This window comes from Monopterus albus, unplaced genomic scaffold (genome assembly GCF_001952655.1).
Source record: "Monopterus albus unplaced genomic scaffold, M_albus_1.0 scaffold168.1, whole genome shotgun sequence".
Lineage (NCBI taxonomy): Eukaryota > Metazoa > Chordata > Actinopteri > Synbranchiformes > Synbranchidae > Monopterus > Monopterus albus.
In genome coordinates this window covers 781,742-807,740 of record NW_018128048.1, presented here as the reverse complement: position 1 = coordinate 807,740, position 25,999 = coordinate 781,742, and the positions used below count along the sequence as shown (strand labels likewise).

The 25,999-nt window shown below is 41.1% G+C and overlaps 3 protein-coding genes across 4 annotated transcripts in view; all 3 read right to left on the bottom strand.

The window, feature by feature from the left end:
- Positions 1-2,656: 2,656 nt before the first annotated feature.
- On the bottom strand, positions 2,657-15,940 carry qser1 (glutamine and serine rich 1). Of its 2 annotated transcripts, XM_020615667.1 has the most exons (14): positions 15,492-15,940; positions 14,455-14,496; positions 12,971-13,080; positions 12,359-12,496; positions 7,371-10,679; positions 6,769-7,073; positions 6,322-6,438; positions 6,107-6,240; positions 5,846-6,018; positions 5,564-5,701; positions 5,328-5,425; positions 4,772-4,918; positions 4,481-4,576; positions 2,657-4,331 (listed from the first exon to the last, which is right to left on the bottom strand). In XM_020615667.1, the coding sequence occupies exons 1-14, from the start codon at positions 15,599-15,601 to the stop codon at positions 4,191-4,193; spliced, it is 5,058 nt and encodes a 1,685-aa protein (XP_020471323.1). In that variant the 5' UTR covers positions 15,602-15,940; the 3' UTR covers positions 2,657-4,190. The 2 variants fall into 2 exon arrangements, with proteins under 2 accessions (XP_020471323.1, XP_020471324.1); XM_020615668.1 differs by lacking the exon at positions 14,455-14,496 and having other exon boundaries at positions 2,658-4,331; positions 15,492-15,939.
- A 736-nt stretch (positions 15,941-16,676) lies between these two features.
- Positions 16,677-19,794, bottom strand: prrg4 (proline rich Gla (G-carboxyglutamic acid) 4 (transmembrane)). Its single transcript, XM_020615678.1, has 7 exons — positions 19,471-19,794; positions 19,242-19,352; positions 18,976-19,139; positions 18,849-18,876; positions 18,385-18,523; positions 17,484-17,672; positions 16,677-17,373 (listed from the first exon to the last, which is right to left on the bottom strand). The coding sequence occupies exons 2-7, from the start codon at positions 19,336-19,338 to the stop codon at positions 17,346-17,348; spliced, it is 645 nt and encodes a 214-aa protein (XP_020471334.1). The 5' UTR covers positions 19,339-19,352; positions 19,471-19,794; the 3' UTR covers positions 16,677-17,345.
- A 2,641-nt stretch (positions 19,795-22,435) lies between these two features.
- eif3m (eukaryotic translation initiation factor 3, subunit M) overlaps positions 22,436-25,999 on the bottom strand; it is a 7,819-nt gene continuing 4,255 nt past the window's right edge. The window contains exons 9-11 of the mRNA XM_020615677.1: positions 25,401-25,544; positions 24,960-25,020; positions 22,436-23,493 (exon numbers count right to left, since the gene is read on the bottom strand). Of these exons, the coding sequence (XP_020471333.1) occupies positions 23,370-23,493; positions 24,960-25,020; positions 25,401-25,544 (329 nt within the window). The 3' untranslated portion in view covers positions 22,436-23,369. The remainder of the gene's footprint in view (positions 23,494-24,959; positions 25,021-25,400; positions 25,545-25,999) is intronic.

The window sequence follows — 25,999 nt, the reverse complement described above, 5'->3', positions numbered from 1 at the left end:
TGAAATCTTCCAAAACCATCAACACATATAAAACCTTCACGACTTTAATGACAATTAGGAGCTCAATAAAACCTCTTTTACCTCTTCAAAAATGAAAAACAAGTTTAATAAAACATGATGTTAAAAAGTCAAACTTAAGAATCCTGTCCTCAGTTAGTTACTACCTGGGAACCCACTGCCTTCATCGTTGTAGAGTTAAGGTATTAATAGAAAAACTCACCTTTCCTGTTGCTGTACATGTGTTTTTATATTTCTACAGCTTTCATTTCCACTTGTAACAAAGAAAATCCACACCTTGCCTTTAAATGAAAGGTAAGTGCCTCTAGGCAGAGTGAGAAGCCTTTGGTTGAAGACAAAACTGGTTTTACAACTCTTCAAATGAATGCACTGCAGTCTGGTGTGTTTGTGTTTTGTAAACCTGTCACAAAGCTGACCTCACTGTTGTAAAGTGAAACAGGTACATCAGAAAACAAGACCAAGAGAAAAAAAGATATCACTCTGCATAACATAAGAAATTCTAGTTTAGAAGGTCAAAGCAATATTGACTCTCCTGTCGGTCTCTCTGTGCCAGAAGGCTCCGCACATTTCCTCCTCTTTGCCCTTCATATTTATCAGTCATGCAACTTGAGTCATGTAGTAGTTTGCAGCTGTGACAATGGCAAATATCTCAAGGAGTCTTAACAAAAACAAATTAAGGATACTGTGTTTTTATGACAAGGTACAGTATGAAACACTGGAGTTGGTGAGATCCAAATGCCAGTGGTGAAGAAGCCATATCTTTACATAAAATACCAGTTGCACTGTGTTAAAATATACATTTAAAATCATACTTAGGCAAAATCAGAATAGCAGCAAACTTTACTTAAAGGTATTCATCCTGCAGAAAACTGACCCCTGTAATTGATGTGTTTAGTTTGTCTATACCAACGCACAGTGGTGGGGCAGCGGCAAGAGGTTTTACTATACACCCCGTACTATCCTGAACCCTTATAAGTAAATCTGAGGCCACAATCTGTAACATTGAGACTGGAAAGGACGAGCCGATCTGAAACTGAAAAGACAAAGCTGAATCTGTGAGAAAGATTAGTTGAATCTCAGCGAGGATGGTGTCAAATGGTTGTAAAGCAAGTTTCAAAACTCTGAAGACACATATTTGTAACATTCAAAATAGCAGATAAGCAGTATTTTCATACATTTACATTTTATTTTCAAGTGTTGAGTCCTAGATTTTAGTTTTAAAACCATATTTTCAGCGCACACATTTTTTTTTATTAGTTCCCCGTTAAAGCAAGTTCAGAAAGAGCAGATTTGAAACTGGAGTATTGAATCTCCAAAAGAAGTGTCTGCAAAACAAGTTTCAGAACTTTGAAAACACTTATTTGTAATATGCAAACTAATTAAGCAATGTTTTGAAAAACTTTAAAATCTTGTTTTCAAATATTCAAACCCTAATTTTCAGTTTTTACAGACTCAAAATTTATTTTCAACCTTTCAAATCCTTGTTTCAGTGTTACAGATTGTGTCCTCAACTGTGGCAGAGGAGCCCATGACCAAACAAAAAAACTGAAGTACAGATACAGTAGCCTACATGGAAACTGTACTCGAGTAGTTCTTGAGTAAATGTACTTAGTTTCTCACAGATGCAGATGTTCATTCATCACTGGAACATGTCAGGTTTGTCTGTGCAGCTCAGATTGGGTATAAATCTGTAACTCTGCATTCCTCAGATTTTTGCACCCTGGAGGGGTTTACATGACTGACAAATGCCTTTATAGCCACAATCTTCACACATTATATTAGAGCTGACCACAAGGCATGTCCACAACCGATAGGTTCTCAATGTTTTGCAGTCTTTTCCAACCCAGTTACTGAATCACAGTCTCACGCTGCCTCAAGGGTCCTCTCAGTCTGTCTCCCACATATGGAACAATGCAGCACATTAAAATTCATATGCTTCTCATCTGCAGAGCAGACAGTCAGCACGTCTCTTCCAGTTGTGCCTGTACTGGAATCCCAAACACTTGCCTGACTGGCCATCCCCTGCCCCTGTTCCTCTCCCACTCCAAGGGACAGAGGCTTTCCTCATAGAACTGTTGCTGCAGCATAGAGACACTTTTGTTTTTCTTTTTTTGGGGGGGTAATTTTGCATCGTGCTTGGACAATCATATTTTATTCAACAGCCCCAAGAGCCTTTCAGATGACACAAAGTCAACCACCCATTCACAGCAAATAGTTTAATCATGAGGGCATGGCGGGCGAGCAGCACAAGCTTCTTGCCTTGTTGTATCATCCCCCTGAGGGATATGAGCCATTTAACGGCACACGCCAACAGCAGGTAAAGTTTAACACTAAGTGACCTCTCTGAGCTGAGCTGTGGAGGGCATACAATTTTTCTACATCTGCTAGTATTTTGGACTGTAAAGTAAAAATATTGGAGTCAAACCAGGAAAGTACTGACTGGAGTTTCCCAGGATGTCAGATCTCACTGTTGATGCAGAGACAATGACAAAATGTCTAATGATGATAATCTCACTCTCACCTGCTCGTCTTAAGGCTAACATACTGTCACCGAAGGTGCCTCTTGACACCTCCAAAGATATTTTAAAAAATTACTGTGTGACAAAGTGAATCATTTGTACCTAAATTTGCCACACACGCATGCTCTAAAATCCAACTCCTCCTGGTGCAGTAAAAGTACTTATGGAGGCACCTATTAGTATTTAGATGCGCGTGTTCTCAGAACACTCTAGTTAAATATTGCTGGAGACTGTGGCACAACCACAGTTTTGTTCCTTGAATTGTGAGGCTGTCATTTAACTACCATGGACCGGGGTCATATGATCTTGTATTTTTACTTTATGATTCTGGGAACCACCATGTCATTTTATTAAGAAACAAATGCTCTATTTCTGATAAAAACTGTGGTGCTACTACTCCTGAAAAGCAAACATTAACTCACTGATTCAGAAGGAAAGGTGCATTTTACAAGAATTTAGCATTAATGTGCCATAGCACAAAATCTCATGAGATCAGCAGAAAAAACAATACTAAGAAAAATGTTAATACCTCAAACAAAACATAGCAAAACAGATCCAACACATGCAGCACTTTATTTACAAACTGCATCTTTAAAGAGCAAGATTGTTCCTGATAGCATAAAACTGGTAACTGACTTGTAAAGAGTCCATTTAGGAAAACTGTGAAAACAACAATGAAAAAGTGTCTTAGAAACTGTGATGAGCACGTGAACATAATATTTACTTCTGTGAAAAATAGATATCTATTTGTCATAAAATGTGGCTTATGTCTGTAAAGGAGTATAAAGACAAGTTTTATTTCAGTTTACTCTCAGATATCTGCTTTAACAAAATTCATAAAAAGCAGTCTCTCATCATAAACAAAGGGGTGTTTGAAGCACAAAAGGTAAACCACAATGTAGATACAGTATATACTAAGTCCCTCCTAAAGAGAATTGGTGCAGTTCCCACCTCCTTGTTCCTTTTTACAGAATGTACATTATATATAAGTTGGCGCTCCATTACAAAATGGATGTTTTACAAACTGTATATAACTACGGTTATATATAATATATAGTTTTTTTTTGTTTTTTTACAATAATCAACTCTGCATGTGAACCTACTTATTAAATGATTGACAAAGGCTTCTTATAACTGTAGGCAATCAGATTTCAGCTTCTTTATTTGCTGTGCCCTAGTTCCTAAGCAGATTGCTTTCTATCTAGTGCATACTTATTGGTTAGGTGGTTATTTAACTAAAAACAACAATAAAACAAATCATATAAATCTATGAAAAGGCCCCTAAAAAGTGGGCTTGTAGCTACAAAAAGAAAAAAAAAAAAACTACAAAGACCAAAAGAAGCACTATGTGGAAGTCTTGCAAAATGCTTCCAAAAACAAACGCCTGTGTCTTTTGTTAATCAAGTTACTGCTTTCTGCAGGGATGTGGTGATGTAGGCTATACACTTACTGCTGTCCCACTGCTGACCTGCTGCCACTGTTCTGCCAAATGTCTTTCAGGCAAGTCAGCTGACAGGTCCCTGAATCAAATCTCTCTGTGGCTGGAAGGAGAGATGCACCTCATCCTTCTCTGCTGCCATTTGGAGCTGGAGGCTTTTTTAAGTGTTAGACTCGCTTTTTCTTTGTGTTTAAACCAACCCTGTCATGGATGGATCATCGGCAGGCCTGCTGCACCTGACTGATTAGGTCTCCAAAGCGATCGAAGAGCCCCTCTACCCAAGCTCTGTTCTGCAGACACTTCTGTACAGTCTCCTCCTGCCCCAGTTCCCCTGCCTGCACCCCCAGAGATGCAATCTGGAGGGCAGAGCCACAAACAGGAGCATTTACCGTTATTAAATTACGCAAGCTTAATACAATAGAATTGTCTCAGAATAATAAATATCTAGAGTAAAAGCTGTAACACATTATTGAAGAGTGTGCATTTGTGTAAGATGACATCTCACCTCGTCCTTACACATGAGGTACGTGTGGTACTTGTAATGTTGCAAAGAATGGTACAGAGAGAACCATTGAGTTTTCTGCTGGTCCACTGTGTACTCCTAAAAAGGGGAAAATATCAAAGTTTTAAAATACTTTTCAAGGGCATCTTAAATTTAAATTTTATTCAAAGTGGGACAGTGGCTTCAGTGATCAACAGGATGAGGAAATGTAGAAGCACAAGTGGTGACACTGCGCCCTCTAGTGGACAAATATTAAGAGCACCAGACCTTTGCCAAAACTTTATCTCATCTTACTTGTGGCACTTTGTTAGGCATCTTGTAGGGCTTCATGGTCTTCCTGTTGTAGGCCCTCCCACTGAGACGTACCTTGAAGGCCGGGGTTTCTCCATCCTTCTTCAGTTCAGTCACCACTGAGATCTCTGGGAAGCTGTCTAGGGCTGTCTGAAGACGCACAATAGGAGGATTTCTTAAGTTCATACAAAATCGATCGATGAAAATCCTGTGCTTTGTCATTAAAATAGATCCTGATTTGATGTTGTCAGCTTGTCTTTCAATCCTTTTTGTGTACAATGGAAATAATAAAACCAAATAAAAATGTGGTGCAGCAGCAAAATTGTATCTACTTACAATTTGGCCTCTTTCGTAATCAAAGAATAAACACTTGTTTATACTTTAATTGCATCCACAAAATAAATGAACGAAGGAGCCACAGAGGTGGGAAATGTGACTGAAGCAGAGTATCTGTTAAGGGTTTTGTGGCTCTTTCTCGCCTCCTGTCACTCTACTGCCACTCCCTTTTACAGATATTTCACAATGACTTATTAATATGCATTTTCACAGACACACCTACCTTAAGGACCTGACCTATATGCAGCTTGTGAAGTAGGCGTTTTCTGTTGTCGGTGATCATCCCATCCACTCGTTTCATATGTGGCAGCAGGAACTCATCTGAAATAAAACAAGTCAGATGTAGCTGAAATCTACTACCTGATCCTTCTTTTCACATTTTTCCCCTTTCAGTTTTGACATAATCTTAGGCCCCTCTAGCTGAGAACATCTCAACATTCAAAAAGTAAATTCCCTCACCGTTTGCCCTCTCGGGTGCGCTCATCACATCTTCATCTAAGGCAATGCTGATGAGCAGTTCCACAAAGCTCTTGAATGTGTCCTTCATGGTTCGTGTGTTGAGGAACCGTGAAGCAAACGGTGCTGGAGATTTTAACTCTAAGAGCGTGTGTTTGTGTGTGTGAGATCAAAGATCCAGAAGATATCAAGAGAGACAGTGGGAACAGATTCAGACCACGTCAACCTACTGCATAGCCAAACTAGACTTAATGAGACAGGTCAAATCAGTATCATCTTCACCACCTTCTTCTGCAGATGATCCTGAGGCAGCGTGTGAAAACTCCTCCTTCCATTTCCTCCTCTTCTTAGGTGGGGGCTCAGCCCTTGGTTTGAGTTGTTTGGGTCGGGACTTTTGGCTCTGGGGGACTGAAGAATTGGTGGCTGTCAAGCCAAGCAAAGTTTTCACCTGAAGACCCCTGGGTAGCAGAACCAAGAGAGGAACCCAACTGAGGAACAGTGTTTACCAAATAGTTCAGCTACTTCAAGCCAATACTCTTAACATACCTTAGCGAGTTCATAGGCTTGCAACGTGGCTTACGACTACAAACTCGTACATACTCCCTTTTGTTAACCGTGTCCAAGAACTTCACATATACCCTCTGGTACATGGTTCTGGCATCACCAAAGTATCCAAGATACTACAAAGAGAAACATTACTGGTTGTACAACAAATATTTATTCTAGCATACATGTGTATTGGTCTGTTTGCTTTTACTTACACTGTTGGTGGCTGAGAAGACTCTCTTTCCATCTCTCAGCTCAGGCACAAATTTCTGCAGCAAAGCCTTCTGGACTTTCCAGATGGCTGGAGGTTCACTCCCTGCTCTCATAGTCACCTGGACATATGCACATGACACATTATAGTGCTGCGTTATAAAATAAATACTCAGTGAATGTTCAATTATAAGAGTACACAAGATCTGATGTGTCTTTTCATATTTTTGGGCTGAGTACCTTAGGTTTTACAGCAAAAATTGGAAGAGCAGGTTTGTTCTTGGTTTTAATAAACTGCATGTTCAAATATCTTAAGATAAAGATCAATTCCACCACCAAAAAGCAATACAGTTTAGTTTTGACATGCCACATTCAACAAGCTGAAGTCTGCCGAACACCAAAATCCATAGTAACAAGCATTCATTTTCTGTCAACATTTTTCACAACTGTACCTTCAAGTTTTCGATATCCTCATTCCTGACAACGAACTCGTCTCGCTCCCGGTACATTCCCTCTCCTCCACTGTCCGACAGTTCCTCGTCAGTCAGTCCCTCAATGGCCACACTCATCAAGTGCACGGCCAACTGGCCTGGTAGGGTAGCTGTGGACTCCTCTGTGGCCACGATCGCAATCCCTCCTGAGACAGTGTTTGTTGACGGTGTAGGAGTGGTTACCTGTGGCAAACAGGTCTCAGTGATGATGTGTGGCATGGTGGGAACTTGGTCTGGCTTCCTCACTGAACCAGGGACTTGGTTATCTGGGGAAGGGTTGCCGATATATGAATGTATGCAGAGTATGTATAAGAAATCAAGATATTTCAGACAACATTCATCAAGAAGAAAAAACTATTCAAGTTCACAGACAGCACATACCACAGCATATTATTAAAACTAACACACAACAGTATTATTTGTGGTTCAAACTGTTGCTACTTTTAGATCGAGTTCTTGTATGACTGCTTGAGTTTAGAAAACATGCAGTGTTTCACAATTGCAGGCTGATGCTCCAGTAACATGTAGACATCTCTTGACAAACGTAGGCAGAGTGTGATTACCTGTCCTCGTTTTCCGATCTGAAGACTCATCCAGGGCCGACAGAGCTGAGCTGATACTGTTCCTCAGGGCCTGGTTCTTTCCAGTGTTCTCCTCTTCATCTGAGCTGAACGATGGCAGGGTCTCCAAATTCTTTTGTAGATCTTCATCCATACGTTTCTGTTGAGAATTTGCTCCTTGACTGTCCTGGGAAATCAAGGACCCTGGCAGGGTCTGCAGTTTGGAAGGCAACATTGGCAAAGTACATGGCAGCGGCTTGGATGAGATGCAGGGCTTTCTGGGGCGACTGATAGTTCGTGTTGGACTTGGAGTGTACTGCTGCTTGGGGCCAGATTTGATGAAATCCAGGAAAGAGCCAATGAAGCCAGTTTTGATCTCTGGCTGTTTCTCTTCTACTTCACGGATCTTCTGCCTGATTCTCTCCTGCTGTGGACTTCCATCATATACACTTTGTGAGGCAGATGGTGAGCCGACGTCACTTCCCCTGGAGTTCTGCCGCTTTGCCTGCCCACTGCGTTTGGCTGCTCTGGTCTGCCCACTGTCCTCCTCAGGAACCCCTGGTTTGGAGCGAGCCTTCTTTTTGGAATAGTCATCACTGCCCGAGCACTCCATAAGGCAATCTTCTGTTTTAATACATTTTGCATTCCCTTTGACACTGCTCTGGAGACCTGAGGGGTCATACATCTGTCCAGCTATATGATGATCACTTTCAGAGCTCCCTCCATCTCCATTTGTGTCAAGCTCAGAACTGTTGCACTGGTGAACAGACTGATCCTGACAGTCTGTGGCCATCTGGGCTCCATTTAGCGTCATGGTGTGGGAGTTAGTGTTGGTAATGATTGGCTGCTGTGCTGATGAGAAACTAGGTGACATGTGCCTTATATCCACAGAGTGGAAGTGACCCTTAGAATCCACAGGGCTTGCCATCACTGCCATTTCAGCCTCAGAAGAGGATGTAGCTTTGACAAAGTCTTGCGGTGTGACGCCACAGGCTGCAACAGTGGCAGCCAGAATGTCATCGACGTTTGACAAAATATTTCTATCATCCGCAAGTAGCATCGAATCGGGGAAGCAAATTGAGTTGAGAGCAAAGTGGTTCTTGGCATCAGTTGGCAGCGGATCTGCTGACTGACTATAGTGGTGTTTAGAGGAATCATGGCATCCTGAGCTCTGTTCAGACACTACTGTTCCCTGTTGACTCTGGGTCTCAGTGACAGTGGGACCTAGCAGCTCTTGATCCATCTGAAGATATTGAACATGAACAGGGCCCAAACCTTGGGCTGGTTGGATACCTTGCACCGATACGAGTTTTGAAGAGTTTTGTCCATGGTGAACAATGGGCTGCTGGAGCAGAATCATCTGATTAGGCTCGAGGAGAACCTGAGTGCTGGGAACAGTGACAAATTGGGTGTGGGCTGCCAGGGTCTGGCTCTGCATCTGATTATGATTCTGATGACTTTGTTGATGTGGGTCAGGGGATTGGAGTTGGAGAGGGTGTTGCTTGAGCCGCTCTGAGCTCAGGTCTTCATGCGAAGACACAATACTGGAGTTTGTGGTTTTTGTGGTGGTAGTTTCCAGACCATTGACACTGTTTAGATGCATGTGCTGTTGGCTCAGACAACCCATCCTTTCATCCTTCACCTGTGCAGTGTTTGTATGACTTAGTCCCATGAGGTGGTCATCAGAACGTGAATTGCTTCGGATAACACTTTGTGTTTTGTTATCATCCATTTTTGAAACAACATAGATGACATTGTGAGCAGCCATATTGCTATCTGCTGCAGAGGCCTCCATAGATGCCTGCTGGAGAGCCTCTAGGTCCTGGATAGGAAGCTCTTCAAGTTTCTGTTTGCCATATGTTGGCTTAATATCCTGTACTGATGAGGTTGTGACATTTTGTAAGGTTTGAGCAGCTAAAGCATAAGTAGGCAAAGTTGTAGCCAAAATGTATTTATGGGGCTGTGTCTGCTGCTGGGACAGAGTGTTGTGTGTTTTACCTCCAACTGAGGCCTGCATGAAGGTGAAGTCCTGTGCAGAATTTGATGTGGGCAAACTTTGCACACATATAGGTGAGTAAGAGGAGTTAAGGGATTGTCCTGTGGTGTAACTCTGAGACTGAGCCACCGAAGCTTGCCCCTGTGACTGAGATGTAAAAGTCACATTTGGAGCACCCTGAGAGTGGGACGTGGGGTAGCTCTCAGAGATATTCCCCTGACACAACTCCTGGACCTGGGCTCCATACTGGATCTCCTGCTCCTGGCTCAGCCCTGGACTGGAGGAGTAAACAAGAGTCTGACTAACAGATGCATTGCCAGACTGGCCAGAAAGGGAAGGCAGAGGCTTGTACAGGGAGGACAGTTTGTCTGAGGTGGAACCAGGGGGCTGCGATTGTGTATGGGGGGTGATAAAGGTATGAGACAGGCTACTGGACATCAGGCTAGGCAGTTGGACTGAGAGCTGATTAGCAATCACAGAGCTCTGGTTCTGTCCTGGGGAGGAATAACGCTCAGGTGTCCCTCCTGTCAAATTCTGTGACTGGTTGTGACTCTCTCCACCCCCAGCAGGGTGTGGAGCTAGTTCAGAAGTGCAGTCTTTAGCTTTCGGCACTGAAGCGGATGAATAAGCTTGAGTTTCTGAGTCTGCTTTGGATTGTGGAGCACCATTGACACTTTGAGAAGAATCTGGTCCTGTAGAACGGCTGCAGGACACTGGGGTCTGAAGGGATGGGTCCTGGTGGTAGGACACATCCGCCTCACTGCCAGAACCAAAGTACCCCTGTAAGGAGTGCTCTGAATTGGATAATTGCTCTGAAGCTGTGTTGCTGCTAGAAGGCCTCTGGTGGTGTTTGATCACACTACATTCACGCTGAAGAGCTCTTTCAATAGAGCCAGAGAAAACTGTGGCTCCATAAGGTTGTGGGGCACCATGAGGGGCAGGCAGGGTAGAAGGTAGGAGGCTGAACTGGGGTTGCAGGAGGTGGGGGGCTGACTCCTGGGCTGAGCGGTAAGTAGAGGACTGAACAGGCAAAGTAGAGCCCAAAGCAGGGGCAGAAAGATGATTGAAGGCCAGGGCAGTGGGAAGCACAGTCTGGCTTGGTTTGAGATGTAGGAGGGGATCATGGTGAGAAAACAGGCCATTGGTGGAAGTGCTGAAGGCAGGATCCTGGAGAGCCAGGGAGGGATTGGTAGCATAACTCCTGGTAGGGTAGGCACCAGTGTGCTGATAGGATGACAGTGCAGCAGGAGAGGGGAAAGTGGCAGTAGAAGGCAGGGCACCAGTCAAATACAGCTCTGTGGTGGTGGAGTTTGTACCTGCATGGCACAGAACAGGCCATATAAAAGAAGAGGACAGGCAACGTGACATACCTTCACATGCACTATAAAAATTACACTTACCATAAAAGTGCAATGAAAGAAAGTCACTTTTGGCTTTTCCCGTTTAGGGGTTGCCACAACGAATCGTTACACTGACGACTTGCATGTTGACATTTGGCACTTGTTTTACGTCGGATGCCATTCCTGACGCAACCCTGATTCGAACCTGGGCCGCAGCGGCGAGAGCGCTGCGCCTTAACCGCTAGCCTACCGGGGACAGCTACCATAAAAATGCAATAACTTTAGAGAATTTTTATTTTCATGAGATGTACTTTCTGATTGCGATTATGAAAAAATATATAATATGAGGATGTGGAGAGTCTGTGAAAACAAACTGCACTGCCAAAATTTCTATTGATTATAACGTATAACTGAGGTTCTGCAGCCCAATACACAACATACCGTTATATGTTTTTAACCTTTTAAGGAGTGAAATGATTTTGTGACCCTGCCCAGAACTTCAAAGTTTGAGAGCACACAATGTCATAGTCTGCAATTTAAATGTTTAATTTAACAAGGGTACATGTTCATACTGTAAACTGGCTCCTGTCTGTGGCTTTGTCCTGTCCTCTCTGCTGGACACATACATACACTGCTGTAAAGGAGCTGCTGGTCTCATCCTCCAACTCCACAAGAACTCAGGCTCTGCTGAAGCGCTGCGCCTTAACCGCTAGCCTACCGGGGACAGCTACCATAAAAATGCAATAACTTTAGAGAATTTTTATTTTCATGAGATGTACTTTCTGATTGCGATTATGAAAAAATATATAATATGAGGATGTGGAGAGTCTGTGAAAACAAACTGCACTGCCAAAATTTCTATTGATTATAACGTATAACTGAGGTTCTGCAGCCCAATACACAACATACTGTTATATGTTTTTAACCTTTTAAGGAGTGAAATGATTTTGTGACCCTGCCCAGAACTTCAAAGTTTGAGAGCACACAATGTCATAGTCTGCAATTTAAATGTTTAATTTAACAAGGGTACATGTTCATACTGTAAACTGGCTCCTGTCTGTGGCTTTGTCCTGTCCTCTCTGCTGGACACATACATACACTGCTGTAAAGGAGCTGCTGGTCTCATCCTCCAACTCCACAAGAACTCAGACTCTGCTGTTAACTACATAAAATCAGTGTTTGCTTCAATCAGCGAGCACTGCATGGGTTTAGAGTGTGAACAGGGACCAGGTGAACTGACTGCAGCAAGAGTGAAGATGCTGAATTTATGCAAGTTTACTGTTGTGTTCTGCTTGTTCAACAGGTGTTTGATTAATTACTCTGTCTTACTTGATGTATATGTAAAATGCCACCTTGTGTCTGTGTGAAATGGGGAGGGAGGGGCGCTCACAGACACACACAGCAGAGCAGAGAGACAGAGCTGGCAGTTGGCTTTACCTTCGTTGTTGTCACTTTTTTTTTTTTTATATTCTCAAACTGCTGAAATTTCTAACAACCTGTTTAACCACCGTGAAGTTAACGTCACGATGTTAAGAGGTAGTGGTGCATAGTATTAGACAACTTTTAAGAGTACTAGAGTGGTATCAGACCTGACAGTGGTACCCCTAACTCATATTTATAATAAATTACTTTTCAATTAAAACAGTTGTTCTCACCAGCAGGCCATGATGAGGGTCTAAAAGGAGGAAGCAGTGAGGCACTAACAGGACCAGCCTGAAGGCTTCTAGACTCCATGACTGACAGGAAGCTCATGATTGAAGTCTCCGGCATATTACTGCTTGTATCAAGTATTCCTGGCAATCACAAGAGGGAGACAAAGATGATCAAAAACAGGCATGAATGAAGGCTTGTGTAAATACAACTGTGTCCCTATTAAATACGGTTAACAGCCTATGAGGGGGTAAACCCAAACTCAAGGTCTCATTTATGTCTAGTAACATGTACTCACACAGTTCTGGTTTTATTTGCTAAGCTAGTTTCTACTGAAGTCCCAGTTAAACCTGTCCACAGCAAGGTTTGTGGATTATCCCAAGTAACTGGGACATTAAAGATACATTATGAGGAGTTTTGGAATATAAATAGTCAGTGTATTTAGAACAGAATTCCATTCACCTTAGCATTTTGGGTTGTGGCATAAGCCTCAGCATATGAAACCAAAGAAAATCTGCATGTCTCAATGCCACCAGCAGTAAGTAACAAAGTGAGTAATGCTGCTATTTGAATAAACTAGCACCTTAAAAACAATACTTAGAGCATCAATAACTCACCTGCTGCAGCAGGAAGGTGCGATGTAGTGTAGGTGGGAAGCTGGTGGGTGGAAGTGTAGCTTTGCCGCTGCAGGAGCTCCGTGTCAAGGTGTGCTGTACCATAACTGGGACTGCACGAACACACAAACACATAAACAAGAGCTCTTACCCTCACAAGCAGCAGCGGCATAGGCAACTATGTATGACCTGAGAAAATTACACAGCAAACACATTCTGAGGGACTCATTCTGTTAAGTCTGAACAGTCTATTGAGTGACAAACTCAGCAGAACCACATCATACCTAAAGTACAATAATAGCTCTATGAAGCATGCTTTAAAAACCGCTAAATTCAACTTATGACACAAGTCGATCCAGACCCTGCATGTGCTCAGTCATTACTTGTCACAAATATGAATGTTACCTATCAAAACATGACATCAGTGTGACAAAAAAACAAACAGTTTGCCCAGTGATTCTGGTAAAATCTATCTATAGTAAGTTAGTAATGATCCATGTCGAGTCCAGATGAAATAACTGACATGTTAATTAATCTTCTGTCAATAGCCCAACTAACCAATCATAGCTAAGAAATATTCAAGTCAACATGGCTATTAAAACAACTCAACTGGTTTATAAACTGTAGCTTTCACTACCACCCTTGCAGATGTCCAAAATGTGAATTTTATATTTTTCTAGGAATTTTACTGTGTAGTAAAATGGTGTACAAAATATGACCTGTGACAACAGATGGAGGCTTTTAGTGCACCTATATTGATCACACAGGGTGGGCAGAAATACCTGAGCTGCTGTGTTACCTCCCAGCACTGAAGAAGGCAGTTATACTGATTTTCTCAGCCATGTGATTTGTAAGCCAGCAATAAAGCTCATGTTTTTGGGATGTCTTTCAGAAGGCCCTTTGTTGTTTTTGCCCAAAACTAAAAATGGTTCAGTTTGCATGGTTTGAGCTACTGTTAACAAACAAATACAAAATTGAAAAGTTGCCAATGGTACCTATTTCTATTATTTGAAAAAATGACTTTATATTCTCTTGGGACAAAACTCATAGGAAGCAGAAATAAAAGCAGAGTTAATCAGATGCAGCCAGCCTGATCCAAAATATTCTTGCTGGAAGGTAAACATCTGTGGGCTGAGAACAAAGAGATGAAATGGAGTCATCTTTATCTTTTTCTGGTTCCTTCAATAACCAGACACCAGCACTGCTATTGTGCAACTCAACCCTGCTAATTAACTATAAAGTTGAGAAAAACTAACGCAACATATGACAATGTCCAATATAGGCTTTAGTTTCCACACTGTCCTACTGACACAATTTCTCCCAGCATTACCTTGTCTGTACTGATGAATGGAGCCTAAAATGTACCTGGGGCTTCATTTAAATTTCAAAGTGATTAATTTCCCCCTGTACCACTACTGTTCGCTCCCTTGTATCTGAAAACAGGGCTCGTGGACAGGAACATATAGTGATATATGCAGGTTCCTTACCATGTGAAGGTGGCGGGGAAGTATTCCAGATGATGTGCAGGGCTGCAAGTGACAATTTATTATTTTCACTACATATGGAGTACTTGATATTAGACTCTGTGAGTGTTGGAATAATGGACAATACCCTGGGCTATTTTTAGGGACTATTTCTTTGTGTAATCAACAGCCACAAACCTGTAGTATTTAAGTCATGACATAAGAAAAACAGAGGTGACCTTAGTATTTCTGAATCTATAATCAGCACATTTATGGTATAGTTTACTTGCCATTTGAGGAATTAGTTGAACAATCATTTCTGTGATTTTTCTGCTCTGGCCTTTCTCTTCATGCTTTAGGAAGGTTTTGTGCAAATTATCTGAGAAGCCTTCAGACATGCACGAAAATATAAGGATGACAACCTTCACCAGAGCCACCTTTGTGTTGCTTGTGAACACAATCGGACTTATCTGGCTCATTATTACAGCACAAGTCTTGAGTTTGCCCAAGTTAGAGCTTCATTACTTTGGCATATTTTGCGGTGTTTGTTTTTTGTGAATTTTTAACAAAAAATGTGAATAAAGTCAAGACCTCTAACTTTTATAAGTAGGTTAGAACAATGGCATAAATAGTTCGACACGTCGCCTCTTAGTTCAAGTTAGTTGTAACGCTGTTGGTGTTGAAGTGACATGACTAGCACTGGTAGCTAGTTACCTGTTGTTTTGGCTTTCTGAAGGTAAAAACAGTTAATGTAATCCTAGTTTAAGTTACCTAGATGGTAAACTTACTTCAGACATAAAACCAGGCTCCTCTCTAGTTTGTACTAACTGTCATGGCCATGCTGAGGAGGCGGTGCGCTAACGAAAACTAGCAAGGTGGACGACAATAACAAACAGATTAGAAACCATTGACTAACTCGAACTCCGATCAAATTCCCAACATTTGCCAGTTCGTGCAGTATTCCCGACATCAGCACGGACCTCTACACTTCTCCCTTAAGCAAAGCTAGGCCCTCCATGGCCGAAATTTCCTAAGGAGGATAACCCTCCTTCATCTTTTACCTTGGCTTGATACTAGCTGTGCTGCGGTCATAGGCCCAAGAAGCTACGGTCTGTGCTGGTGGAGCCAGCGCGTCCGCAAAGCTGGAGCTCGGGTAGTTGCTGTCCATCATCCGGTGAAAGATTCACTTCCCCGACGGAGCTTGGCGGAGCAGTGGACACACATCGTAACAGCACAAGTCCGACCCACCGATCGACTGAGGGAAGCCAGTCCTGTCAGAGCAGCCCAGCGGAAAAAAACAACACCGCGAAGGTGTTTTGCTTATCCCGGCTAAACGCGCACCTTTCGCCCCTCTGAGCGATTTCGACTGTTTTTTTTTTAATCTTCCGTCATGTAGAGCTGTGCAAACCCTGCATGTTTCACGTCCCCATGTTAGCGGATTTCCCAGGATGCACCGCAGATTTTGGGCTGGAAGTTTTGTAGTTTTCCTTGCGTCTAAAGTTCACTGTATGTATCCCGTCTGCATTCCTGGGATCTCGGAGATACCTAAACTTTTATATAATGTCATGATCCAAAGATTTGTTTTATAACCTCGGGTGCAATGTTGAAATAATTACAATAATACCAAAATCATCTCGTGCTATAATTTAAGCAAATTTGTTCTAACTTTACTTTGTGAGACCTTTTTAATAATTTAATTTTTGTCATGGACAAATGTTAATAATTTGGAAATGGCATTCACTGCAATTTTCCACTTCACGTAGGTCCTTCACATTTAAAGAACACAAGTCTTCATAACTGACAAAACTCTCAAATCCATTATTATCTGTCAACTTCAAAATGAGTCATCAGATCTTGTCGACCTGCAGTCACACATGAACACACGAGGCATAAAATAATTAAAACATTGTTTATTTTATACATCTATAAAAGATTTTCATTTCAAGTAGTGTGTGTCTGATCAGCTTCAACAAAGCAGCCTCAATATATTCTCATATGATGAAACATTGGTATTGATAATTTACACAATAACTTATAAACGCCTGTATTTTTCTGGAGCTTCTGCCTCCATGCATTTATATTACACTGAATGATTAAACACAACGCAGATGTTGACAGAAAAAAAAAAACACACATTCAAAGAAAATTCTCATTAGCTGATTGATAAAATGCTTTCTGACACACTTTAACCTTATAAAGCAACAAAAAAAGCACATAAAAACAAGATTTTATTATAAAATTTAAAGTACAAAATGAATCTTAAAGTAAGCTGGTGCATCAGAAAACACCTTGTGTTAACCTTAGAAGTATTTCCTTTATGACATCTTACCATCATGCCATTAAAAGCTGCTTTGCTGATACTGTTTTCCTTCTGAAGGAGACAAAAAGCTGTATGACAACACACCAGTCTGTCTCTCCGTGATTAAAATTAATACTCATTGTGGATTGAAACATAATCATAGTGTTGCACTCAGGCATATTACACATTAAGAGCCTACGTATTCCAGCATCTTAAAGCTCTTGTGTCCAAAACATTTACAGATTCTTCATTATAATTTTGATTAAAAGCAGCAAACTGTAAAATGTATTGCTAAAGCTTATTTACCATAAAGTAGGGGTTATAATTCAGAACACAATCACCTGAGAAAGCAGAGGCTACCACAAAACTACATTTCAGCAAGCGCAGGTCAAGAAAAAAAACTGACAAGTTTATATTGCAAAGGAACAAGTACACCAACTGGGCAGAAATGATTAAAATCTCTGTGTGGAAAAGAGCAATAAAGAGAAGGCATGAGACATTGTTTTAATAGTTTGAGGAAAAATTGTATAAGATGTTAAGCAGAGCAGTGCAGTGTAAATGTTAGCAGTAAATTGCTGGATGTTAACACATATGCAGATGAGTTGTCCTGAAGATACTACTGTCGAATACTTCCTGGTCGTGAGCTAAAAATAAGGAAAAAATGTTATGTTATAGAAATATGCTATGATTGTATGCATGATTGTGTGTACACAAGAGAAACTTGAAAAGCGAGTTATAATGCATATACAAATACCCAGGATACGGAGGAGGTGGGGCATCATGCGGACCACTTGTTGCGATTGCCTGGTCATAGGAAGGCAGTCCTGGGGGTTCCTCCGTAGGGGGCGGGGGTGCAGGTGGGAGCACAGGTTGCAAAGACACTTCCTCTAGCCGTCGCAGTATTAGAGAAGCATTACTCCTCCTCCGGCGCACCTGAATTGAACTGTAAGAGGAGTGAAGACATGTATCATTTCACTCACATATGATCAATTTAAGGTCTCCAGGTATTGATGAGGTGAAAGCCAGTTATTGTTATACAGCTGTGCACAACCGAAAGCTCCCAGTGCTACATGACAAATTAGTAACAGTAAAAAATTACTAGAACAAATATAGAGCTAAAACAATTATTCAATTAACAGATTAGTCAACTGACAGAACATTAATCAGCAATGACACTGATAATCAACATCTCACATTTCAAGCAGCCACATGTACTGGTCCCAGCTCTTCAAATGTGTGCGATGCTTTTCTTGGTCATGTGTGATAGTAAACAGAGTATCTTTGGATTTTGTCTGGCAATCAAGCAATCTGATTGTCATCTTGTACTTTGGGAAACTGTGAGACATTTTCAAGTTTTTATTTCATAGACTAAAGAATTAATTGAGAAAATAATATGCAGATTAACCAATAACAGAAATAAATTATTAGCTGCAGCCATTAACAGGTAACAACAACTGATGCTGGACAAGAGCAGCCTCATATTCTGTGTTAACAGTCTGAGTTGCAGTTGTCAGAAAATGAAAATGTCCAAATTATTAATTATATGAGGATTTAAAAATGGTGCATATGGGCGGTGGTATTAGTCCTATAGTAATGTGACAGTGTGCAGGGTTAATGTAAACGCCACTATTACTCATAAAGACACTCTCACTCACCTCGCACGGCTGAAGTTGCCCTTGCATTTACCATGACAGAAATACCAGAACAGAACTGCAGTAATAATAATGGCCACACCAGCAACAATCAGTCCCACCAAAAGAGACGTCACATCTACCGTGGGAGATTTGTTCTTATCTGTGGATCATCACAAACCAGAGAACCAGGGCAGCGTTGAGCTCGACTGATGATGGCAGAAGTGGCAAATTCAGAGCAGAGCTGGACTGTGGTTTCATTCTTTACAGTAATATATACAATCATGTGGGCAACTCTGTAAGTTGTTGACCTAGATATAGTGAAGTTTTACAGCTGCTTAATAAATAGTAAAACAGGTTCTTAAAGCACCATGACTGCCTTTGCTATAGGCAAGTTACAAATGTTCCTTAGCAGAAACACTGCTTTGGTAATTACTATACTTGAAATGAAAAACGATCCATGTAACAAATTGAGGTCGCTCACTTACCTTCAGTGTACTTCTTCCAAAAATCGTCCTGCAAAACAAAACATCATCAGTATGAAGTCTGCTGTGAGGCCTCTCTTAAAGCTTAATTGACCTGAGTTAGCAGCATCACTGAACAGCATCACTTAACTGTATCAGGGATATTTTCAAAAACCTCCCTTGCTTCTTCATAATTGCACACTTCTTCAAAACACTCTCTTTCCAGGTTTCCGGGAACGAACATCTCAAAGTCAAACCTGTTGAACAGCAGATGGCGAACCAGGAACGACTTTGCGTTCCCCGCAGCTACAAACACTAAGCACAAGCCCAAACAGGTGCAGTGATTAACAGGAAAACAGATACACTTGGATGTATATGAGTGGATTCAACCGGAGATTATTCAGTTAAACATCTCACCTTCTTGGTCTTCCTCATGTTTGGAGCGTAACCTTCTGATGCAGGCCAGATCTCCACTGGACAGCAGCTGAAGGAGCATGATCAGATGGAGCAACATGGTCGTGTGTGCACCTAAGACGCACACAACGGGTGGGGCATCGATTGGACAGAGGACAGAGTTTCATTAACACCGCTCCCAGCTTCTTTACACTACACTCTGCTCAATTTTCTTTAATATACACTAACTTACCTATGATGAAAAGTGGCACATAATGATGGGGACAGCTCTACACCAGCAAAATAAAACTTAAAGAAGCGGCGGATATGTGCCCCAGCCTCGACGCCAATAAGAAAAATCGGGAAACTTTCAGCGGTTTTCACGAACAGCTATCGTGTTGTATAGTCTCCTTTTTAAAAAAGGTTCTCATTGTTATAGACAACATCCAGCCAACTAAAGATGAAGTCGTCACAACTAAGTCAAAACGGTTTCGGTTGAGTTTACTCCCAACAGTTGTGACTTCAGCTCTTCCTGAACTACCTGCGCAGACTCAACCAATCGATCACTTTTACCTGGATAACAAGTTGTGTAAATAAAAATGGACGCTAGATGGCAGATGAAGCCACCGAAGTGGACGTACAGTACATTTCAGCAGGTCTTGTGAAACCGAAGTAGTACAGTAAGTAACGCATATCGGACTTCTGTCTGAGTCAGATACAGCTGTCTGAGTCAGATACAGCTGTAGGATACTCCTCCCAGTGCCACATCATTTTTAGTTGTGACTCTTGATCATACTTGAACAGCAGTTAATGACTTTCAGTTGATTAATATTTTAAAAGCTATTTGTCACAATAAAAAGTGTGAAAAGGAGCAGCAACTCAATTTTCTAAAATGTAGAATAAATATAAGTTGCCCTACAAAAGTGTGAATACTTTTACTACTAATAGCTTTTAACAAGTTATGCTTAATGCTATAATGCTTATATGGCACTAAACACAAAGATCTTAACTCTAGCTTTTTATCGTAGAGCTAATAGGTCTCTAGCTTGATTTAATGTAGGTGACACATTTTTATGTTTTTCCAGTGACATCATGCTTTCAGGGCTTAACTAAATTTTGTTATGTAATCTTTGGTTGATCTTGCCACCTGGCTTTATGGGGTTATCTTACTTGAATGGCCCTTTAAATGTATAAATACCATAATTTTGCCTAGACATCTGAGATGCTTCAGTGTCAGTCTTTTTCATGTTTGCACTGTTATACTGTATCTTCACTTGTAACGGTGGACACAAATTACTGCTGTAACAAAATGCTATCTTTGGGGATCTTTGCACAGGGCTCTTAAAAGCACTAAACCTTGTCTCACAAGATTTCTCAGCACTATACACAGGCCTTGTTTGGAAAAAGGCTTTGTAATGGGCTTCAGTGACATTTTGACAAAGAAGTGGCATCTGTGATAAAACACACATTAGCCTTTTCAACCTACAGGCATCACAAACAGCACCGACACTGTGAAGTTTCCAGTTCTGCTTAGCAAGCCTTCCTTTGTAACAGTGTTTATGTTTCGCACTCTACATGTAAATAGGCATATCTGTCTCAGAGCCTTTGGGCCTCTTGGTCAGTGTTAATGCAAAGCAAAGATAGGATGCAATTCAGCATTATCTCGCTGGCTACTGGATGGTGCTAATTGAAGGGCAGTGAGGGCTCCTCTCTTGTGCTTGGCCATATATCTGGACACTGTCAGACTGATACGAAGGAAGGGGGTGAAGAAAATGAAAAATTCCAGACTTTATCTACTGTATGATGTCAGATGATATTTGCCACCTTACACCACATACAGTGATATTCAAGTTATAATGATTAAAATTGTCTCACTGCTGGGGAATTCATATGAGCTAAGTTAAGTTTGTGCTCAAATACAGTTACCAGTGGAAATGCCTTTTACTTATATAACAATAGTAATACCACAGTGTAAAAAATGTTTTTTTACAAGTAACTTTTAGGTTAAAACTTAAAAGTCCATATGTTTCATTAATAAGTTATAGTTAAAGTGTCAAAAGTGAAAGAAATTTGAGTGTCTTACTGAACCTTTGTTAATACAAATGCATCAACATGCAAATAGCATTCTACTGTTATGGCTGTTTGAGGTGCATCTACTTTCTATAGACAGTTAAGTCCAGTCTAGTTCCACCTGAGGGGGCAGCCCTTCTAAAGAGTCATAAAAAGAGCAGTTTAATCAGATTAGTCAGTTTAAGTTGATTGATCTTTTCTTGGTGAAATATTCAATAACCCTCTGAGAAGGTTAGATGAGGTGTCTGTCTTTAGGTGGAACAGCAAACAACTCACAGACATCTTTGACGGGGGCCACAACTACACACTGGAAACTACTGGTTATATTTTCTATGATGCATTTATAGGTGCATCATACGCTATATTTTTTAAATGTGAAATCCTTATCTAAAAAAATAACTTAACTATAGCTGTAAAATAAATGGACTTAAAAAAGTTCACTGGTTCCTTCTTAAATGTTGTGGAGGAAAATGTAAACACACAATTAGAGTACAAGTAGCTCAGAATTCTAAATACTGAACACTTAGTTACTTTCTGCCAATACTCAGCAGTTCAGCTTCCAAAACAATCAAGTCATTTGCTCTTCATACAATGTAGGACTATCTAGCTGTGATAAAGGGTTGTGACATTTTCACCAGATAAACCAGCCTCAGCACAGTATTTACATCTGGGACAACTCAAACTGACTGACCATGTACAAAACAGCAGCGAGACAAATTAAAAAGCGATCAGGATCATTGCCCAGAGCTGCAAAAGTAGCCAAAAAGCAAATGTTTAGAGAGAAAAGAAGACGCTGAGAGATAGAAACCAAAATATAAGACTTTGCAAACATTCAGTTAAGCCATGGTCACATTAGCTTCTATCAGCTCTGTGCTCCACCTTGCAGGTGGCTGTGATGAGGTTATGCTCCTGAGAATGTGTTTTGTGATTTACATCCTCTGATAGAGCTGGAGATGCTGCTCCCTGTGGACGACTAGACAGAAGTGAGCATTGAGCCTCAGCAGACCACTGGTATGATTGTAAAAAGAACACTGCAGCAATAAATGTATAGCTCGAACATCTGTTCAATCTGAGTAAAAATATTTTATGGGGCAGGGCAGCAGTGTTCAGATAATTAAGTTATCCAATACAGAATGAGGAAAGAGTAAACGGGTTGAGCTGTAGCTTTATTGGTGAAAGAAAATGGGTGCACAGTGGATTAGAGTTGGGGGTGGGGATTCAAAGAGTGCAATGTCAGTAGTCTGCACTTTGTCAGTTTGTGCTGATGTCATCACAGCCCCAGAGGGAGAGAACTCTGAAAGACCCCTTTTTACACCTAATGCCCGGGCCATGCATCGTTAGAGTTCACATCCTTATGTTCTGGACCGGTGCCTGAATAGAGATTTCTGCGAGAGATAAATTTTACTTTACGTTCCATCAACAGCCAAAGACAAGGCGAACTAAAACTGGATTTTAAAAGTCCTTGTTTTTCCACTCTTCCAGCACAGTAAGAGATAGTGAGTCATGCTGACAGCCTCAGATACAGTTTCCAATTAGCTGAGGTCTAGGCAGTGAATCAGTCTACACTACAAGATGTTAAGTGTTGATGCTACAGTAACACAATTGTAACCCCAGGAGACAGGGTCATCTCAAGTTCACATTACTATTGTCACCTCTCATGTGTTCCCAGACAACTTTCTTGTTGCAGGACATTTCTCACCCAAAGACACAGCTCATCTCATACCGGCACGCTGTCCTCTAACTAAATCCAGATGTTGAGAGCTGCTGGATTATGAGCCCCCATTAAGATTACTGTATGGCTTTCCAACAAGATGATAAGACAATAGTGGGGCAGTTGCCTGAAATAACCAATTATACAGTATTTTAATTATCAACTAATGGCACAATAAAGCTTTCTGCTACAAAACCTGAAACTGTCAGTCACTGCAGCTTGTTGTGTTGATTCAACAAGGAAAAAGCAAACACATGACCTACACTGATGTTTTATTGGATGAATATAAAAACTGATCAGTTCAGTCTGGGAATTTGGAAATCAGGAAGAATAGCGGGTCGGGTAGTCTAGACAGTTGGGTTAAAGTGGAATTAAGCAGAAGGTGACAGGGCTTGCAGACTGGTCTTGACGGTTGTTAAGTTGGCCTTCCAGGAGCTGAGGCTGTCATACAGCTGCTGCCACTGCTGCTTGCCAAAGGTGCGGTGTGTGCTGTGGCTGATTGAGTGGAAACAGAAAAGTAGGAATGTTAAATCGACAAAAATTATGCAGGCCAAGGTCATGACTCCCATTGCAGGAGAGGACCAAGAGACCACCAGGCATGTGGGAGCAGAATCATGGGAGTTAAAAAGAACAAAATATTTCCTTGTACAGTAATACATTTGCTAGTGTCTACACATAACATTTTTCTGAAGACCAGAGGCAAATAAGCTCATGGCATCCAGATCCAGGAATAAACATGATTCCACGTGCTAATTAATGAATTAACTCTTGCAGCCTCTCAGGTGAATGTGAACCTGAAGTTGGTACATCAACAGAATTTCAGCTCTCTTAGTTAAGTTTCACTTAATGTCCACTGTTAAACACCAGGAAAGCCAACCCCAGCTACAAAACAACCTTAAAAAAAAACAACTCATCAGTCACAAGCACTGCAAATGATACAGTGTAGTGATAAGAACTGTGTCAAAGGGCACCCTTATCAACACTACAGCCGCGGTGGTAGTGACACCAATAGCACTGGAACAGTTAAAAGTCCATGTAAAGTACTTTAAATCTGGATTTGTACCTATTCTGTATATGCTTCCATATACAGTACTAAACAATGCAATACCACCAAGTCATATATGATGGTTTAATGGATAAGGCCAGTCATTTTCTATATTAACAGTATTTGAAACAGTCCTAATACAGAGACTAAAACTAACACTAATTTGCCTCTACTCATGATTAATACTCGTCAGTCTTGGATTTGTTTACTCATCTGTGCCACAGACCTCCATTGATGTCAATAATAACAAAGAAACCTGTGACGGTACGTCATGCCATGTTGAATGTCAGATGTAGATGAATCAACTTCTGTCCTGTCTGTGCTCAAACCGAACACTAAAGTTTGGGTGTAGTTGAAGCATCCACTACTGCATGGAACGGTGTGTGTGTGTATATACACACACACACACACCACACCCACACACACACACCCACACACACACACACACACACACACACATTTTTCAAATTAACTTATAGATATACATGTAGTGTATGATGGATAATGAGTGTGATCCCACCAAAATGGAGCATTCACCCAAAATTCAACAGTGCGACTTCATATTCTTTATTAAAAACACATCAAACACATTTCTCATTACAAAACCCCTAATAGTTGTTAAGAATATCCAAACATCTTGTGCATGAGCCGTTGACTCTTACTTCAGATGCTGTAAAAAGTTACGGCTCTTTGGAGCCTTTGAGGCGCCATAAAAATAAATAAATAAATAAATAACAGGGTCTGGTGTTTTGCAGTGAGGAAACATGTCAGGCAGTTTGTTTCACCAATGGAGGTCTATGACACAGACGATTCAGCTAATCCAGTTCTGACAGACTGACATATTAATCGTAAGTAGTGTTTAAAATGCTGTTAATATATAAAATGACTGGCCTTGTCCTTTATAGGAGGGTCTTACCTGACAACAACTTTTCGCTGCGTCTGGTCGATTTTGCAGTACACCATCTTTGTCCGAACAGCTAAACAGAAAAACCAGATGGGAAGATAATTTAAATGAAGCTAAAGGTACTGATGGAAATCAAGAAAGGTTCCATTGCCCCAAGGATACTTTAGGAGAGAACTGAAGAGGAAGCTAATCCCAGTTACTAAACATCTGTTCAAACACTTTCCACTTTAATTTGTAAAATCATACAATCACCACTGTATTGGTCTTTATTAAGGAGGGAGAATTTTTGGCACCAGACAGCAGCAAATTAATTACATCCAAACATAAGGAGTGATGAATGATGTGGCTGTTGTTCGGTCATTCTTCTTTCTCTTTAACTGTTTGTTGCTAAGACAAACACCATGCTTAATCACAGTGGACAGCAAAGACTTATTTGAGGTGAAGTTCTTGTACCGTCAATGACAAAAGCCTCGACATCATCCGCGCCGATCTGCAGCTCCTGTTGCATGGTGTCAAAGGAGATCTCCTTGAATTCCACCGCCATGCCCATGAATGTCAACAGACGCATCTTGGCCATGTTTTGCTCGTGAGACAGGCCTGGGGAACAACACGTAGGGATCATTAAGCACAAAACAGTCACACTCGATTACTCTCGACTCTGGGAGTTTCCCTGTGATAATTGTTTCTACATTTAGGAGCATGCAGTCAGGGAATCTGCTCATTAACACAAACATCACTCCACACCGACTGTTTGGAGAGTCCTTCCTACACATGCTTTTAATTACACCTAAGCCTTTAGTAGTGAGAAAAAGACACTGTGCTGACATACGCACATTCCTGCACTGTGTAAACAGAGCACAGTACATTGGCTATATATGAAAATTTGTTATTTAAAATAAATGCAGCTATTTCTCAAAGGAAAAAGTGGCTCAGAGGGTCTTTAAATGTACTTTTTAGGCATTTATACAGAATTACTTGTATAGGAACCAAATTTTCCATTATAGTCAAATCTCTTATTTTCCCAAGTATCCCTCACCAACACATCATATATA

What these genes read in the sequence shown, in the direction of transcription:
- prrg4 (XM_020615678.1), bottom strand. Translation starts at nt 19,338, where the DNA reads ATGTTGCTCCATCTGATCATGCTCCTTCAGCTGCTGTCCAGTGGAGAT. An exon ending in TTGAAAATATCCCTGATACA is followed by an intron (nt 18,877 to 18,975) that starts GTTAAGTGATGC and finishes TTTGTTTTGCAG; the next exon opens with GACGATTTTTGGAAGAAGTA. An exon ending in CCACCTCCTCCGTATCCTGG is followed by an intron (nt 17,374 to 17,483) that starts GTATTTGTATAT and finishes CCTTATTTTTAG; the next exon opens with CTCACGACCAGGAAGTATTC.
- qser1 (XM_020615667.1), bottom strand. Translation starts at nt 15,601, where the DNA reads ATGATGGACAGCAACTACCCGAGCTCCAGCTTTGCGGACGCGCTGGCT. An exon ending in TCTTCTCAGCCACCAACAGT is followed by an intron (nt 6,241 to 6,321) that starts GTAAGTAAAAGC and finishes TTCTCTTTGTAG; the next exon opens with TATCTTGGATACTTTGGTGA. An exon ending in TGCCTAACAAAGTGCCACAA is followed by an intron (nt 4,577 to 4,771) that starts GTAAGATGAGAT and finishes TCCCCTTTTTAG; the next exon opens with GAGTACACAGTGGACCAGCA.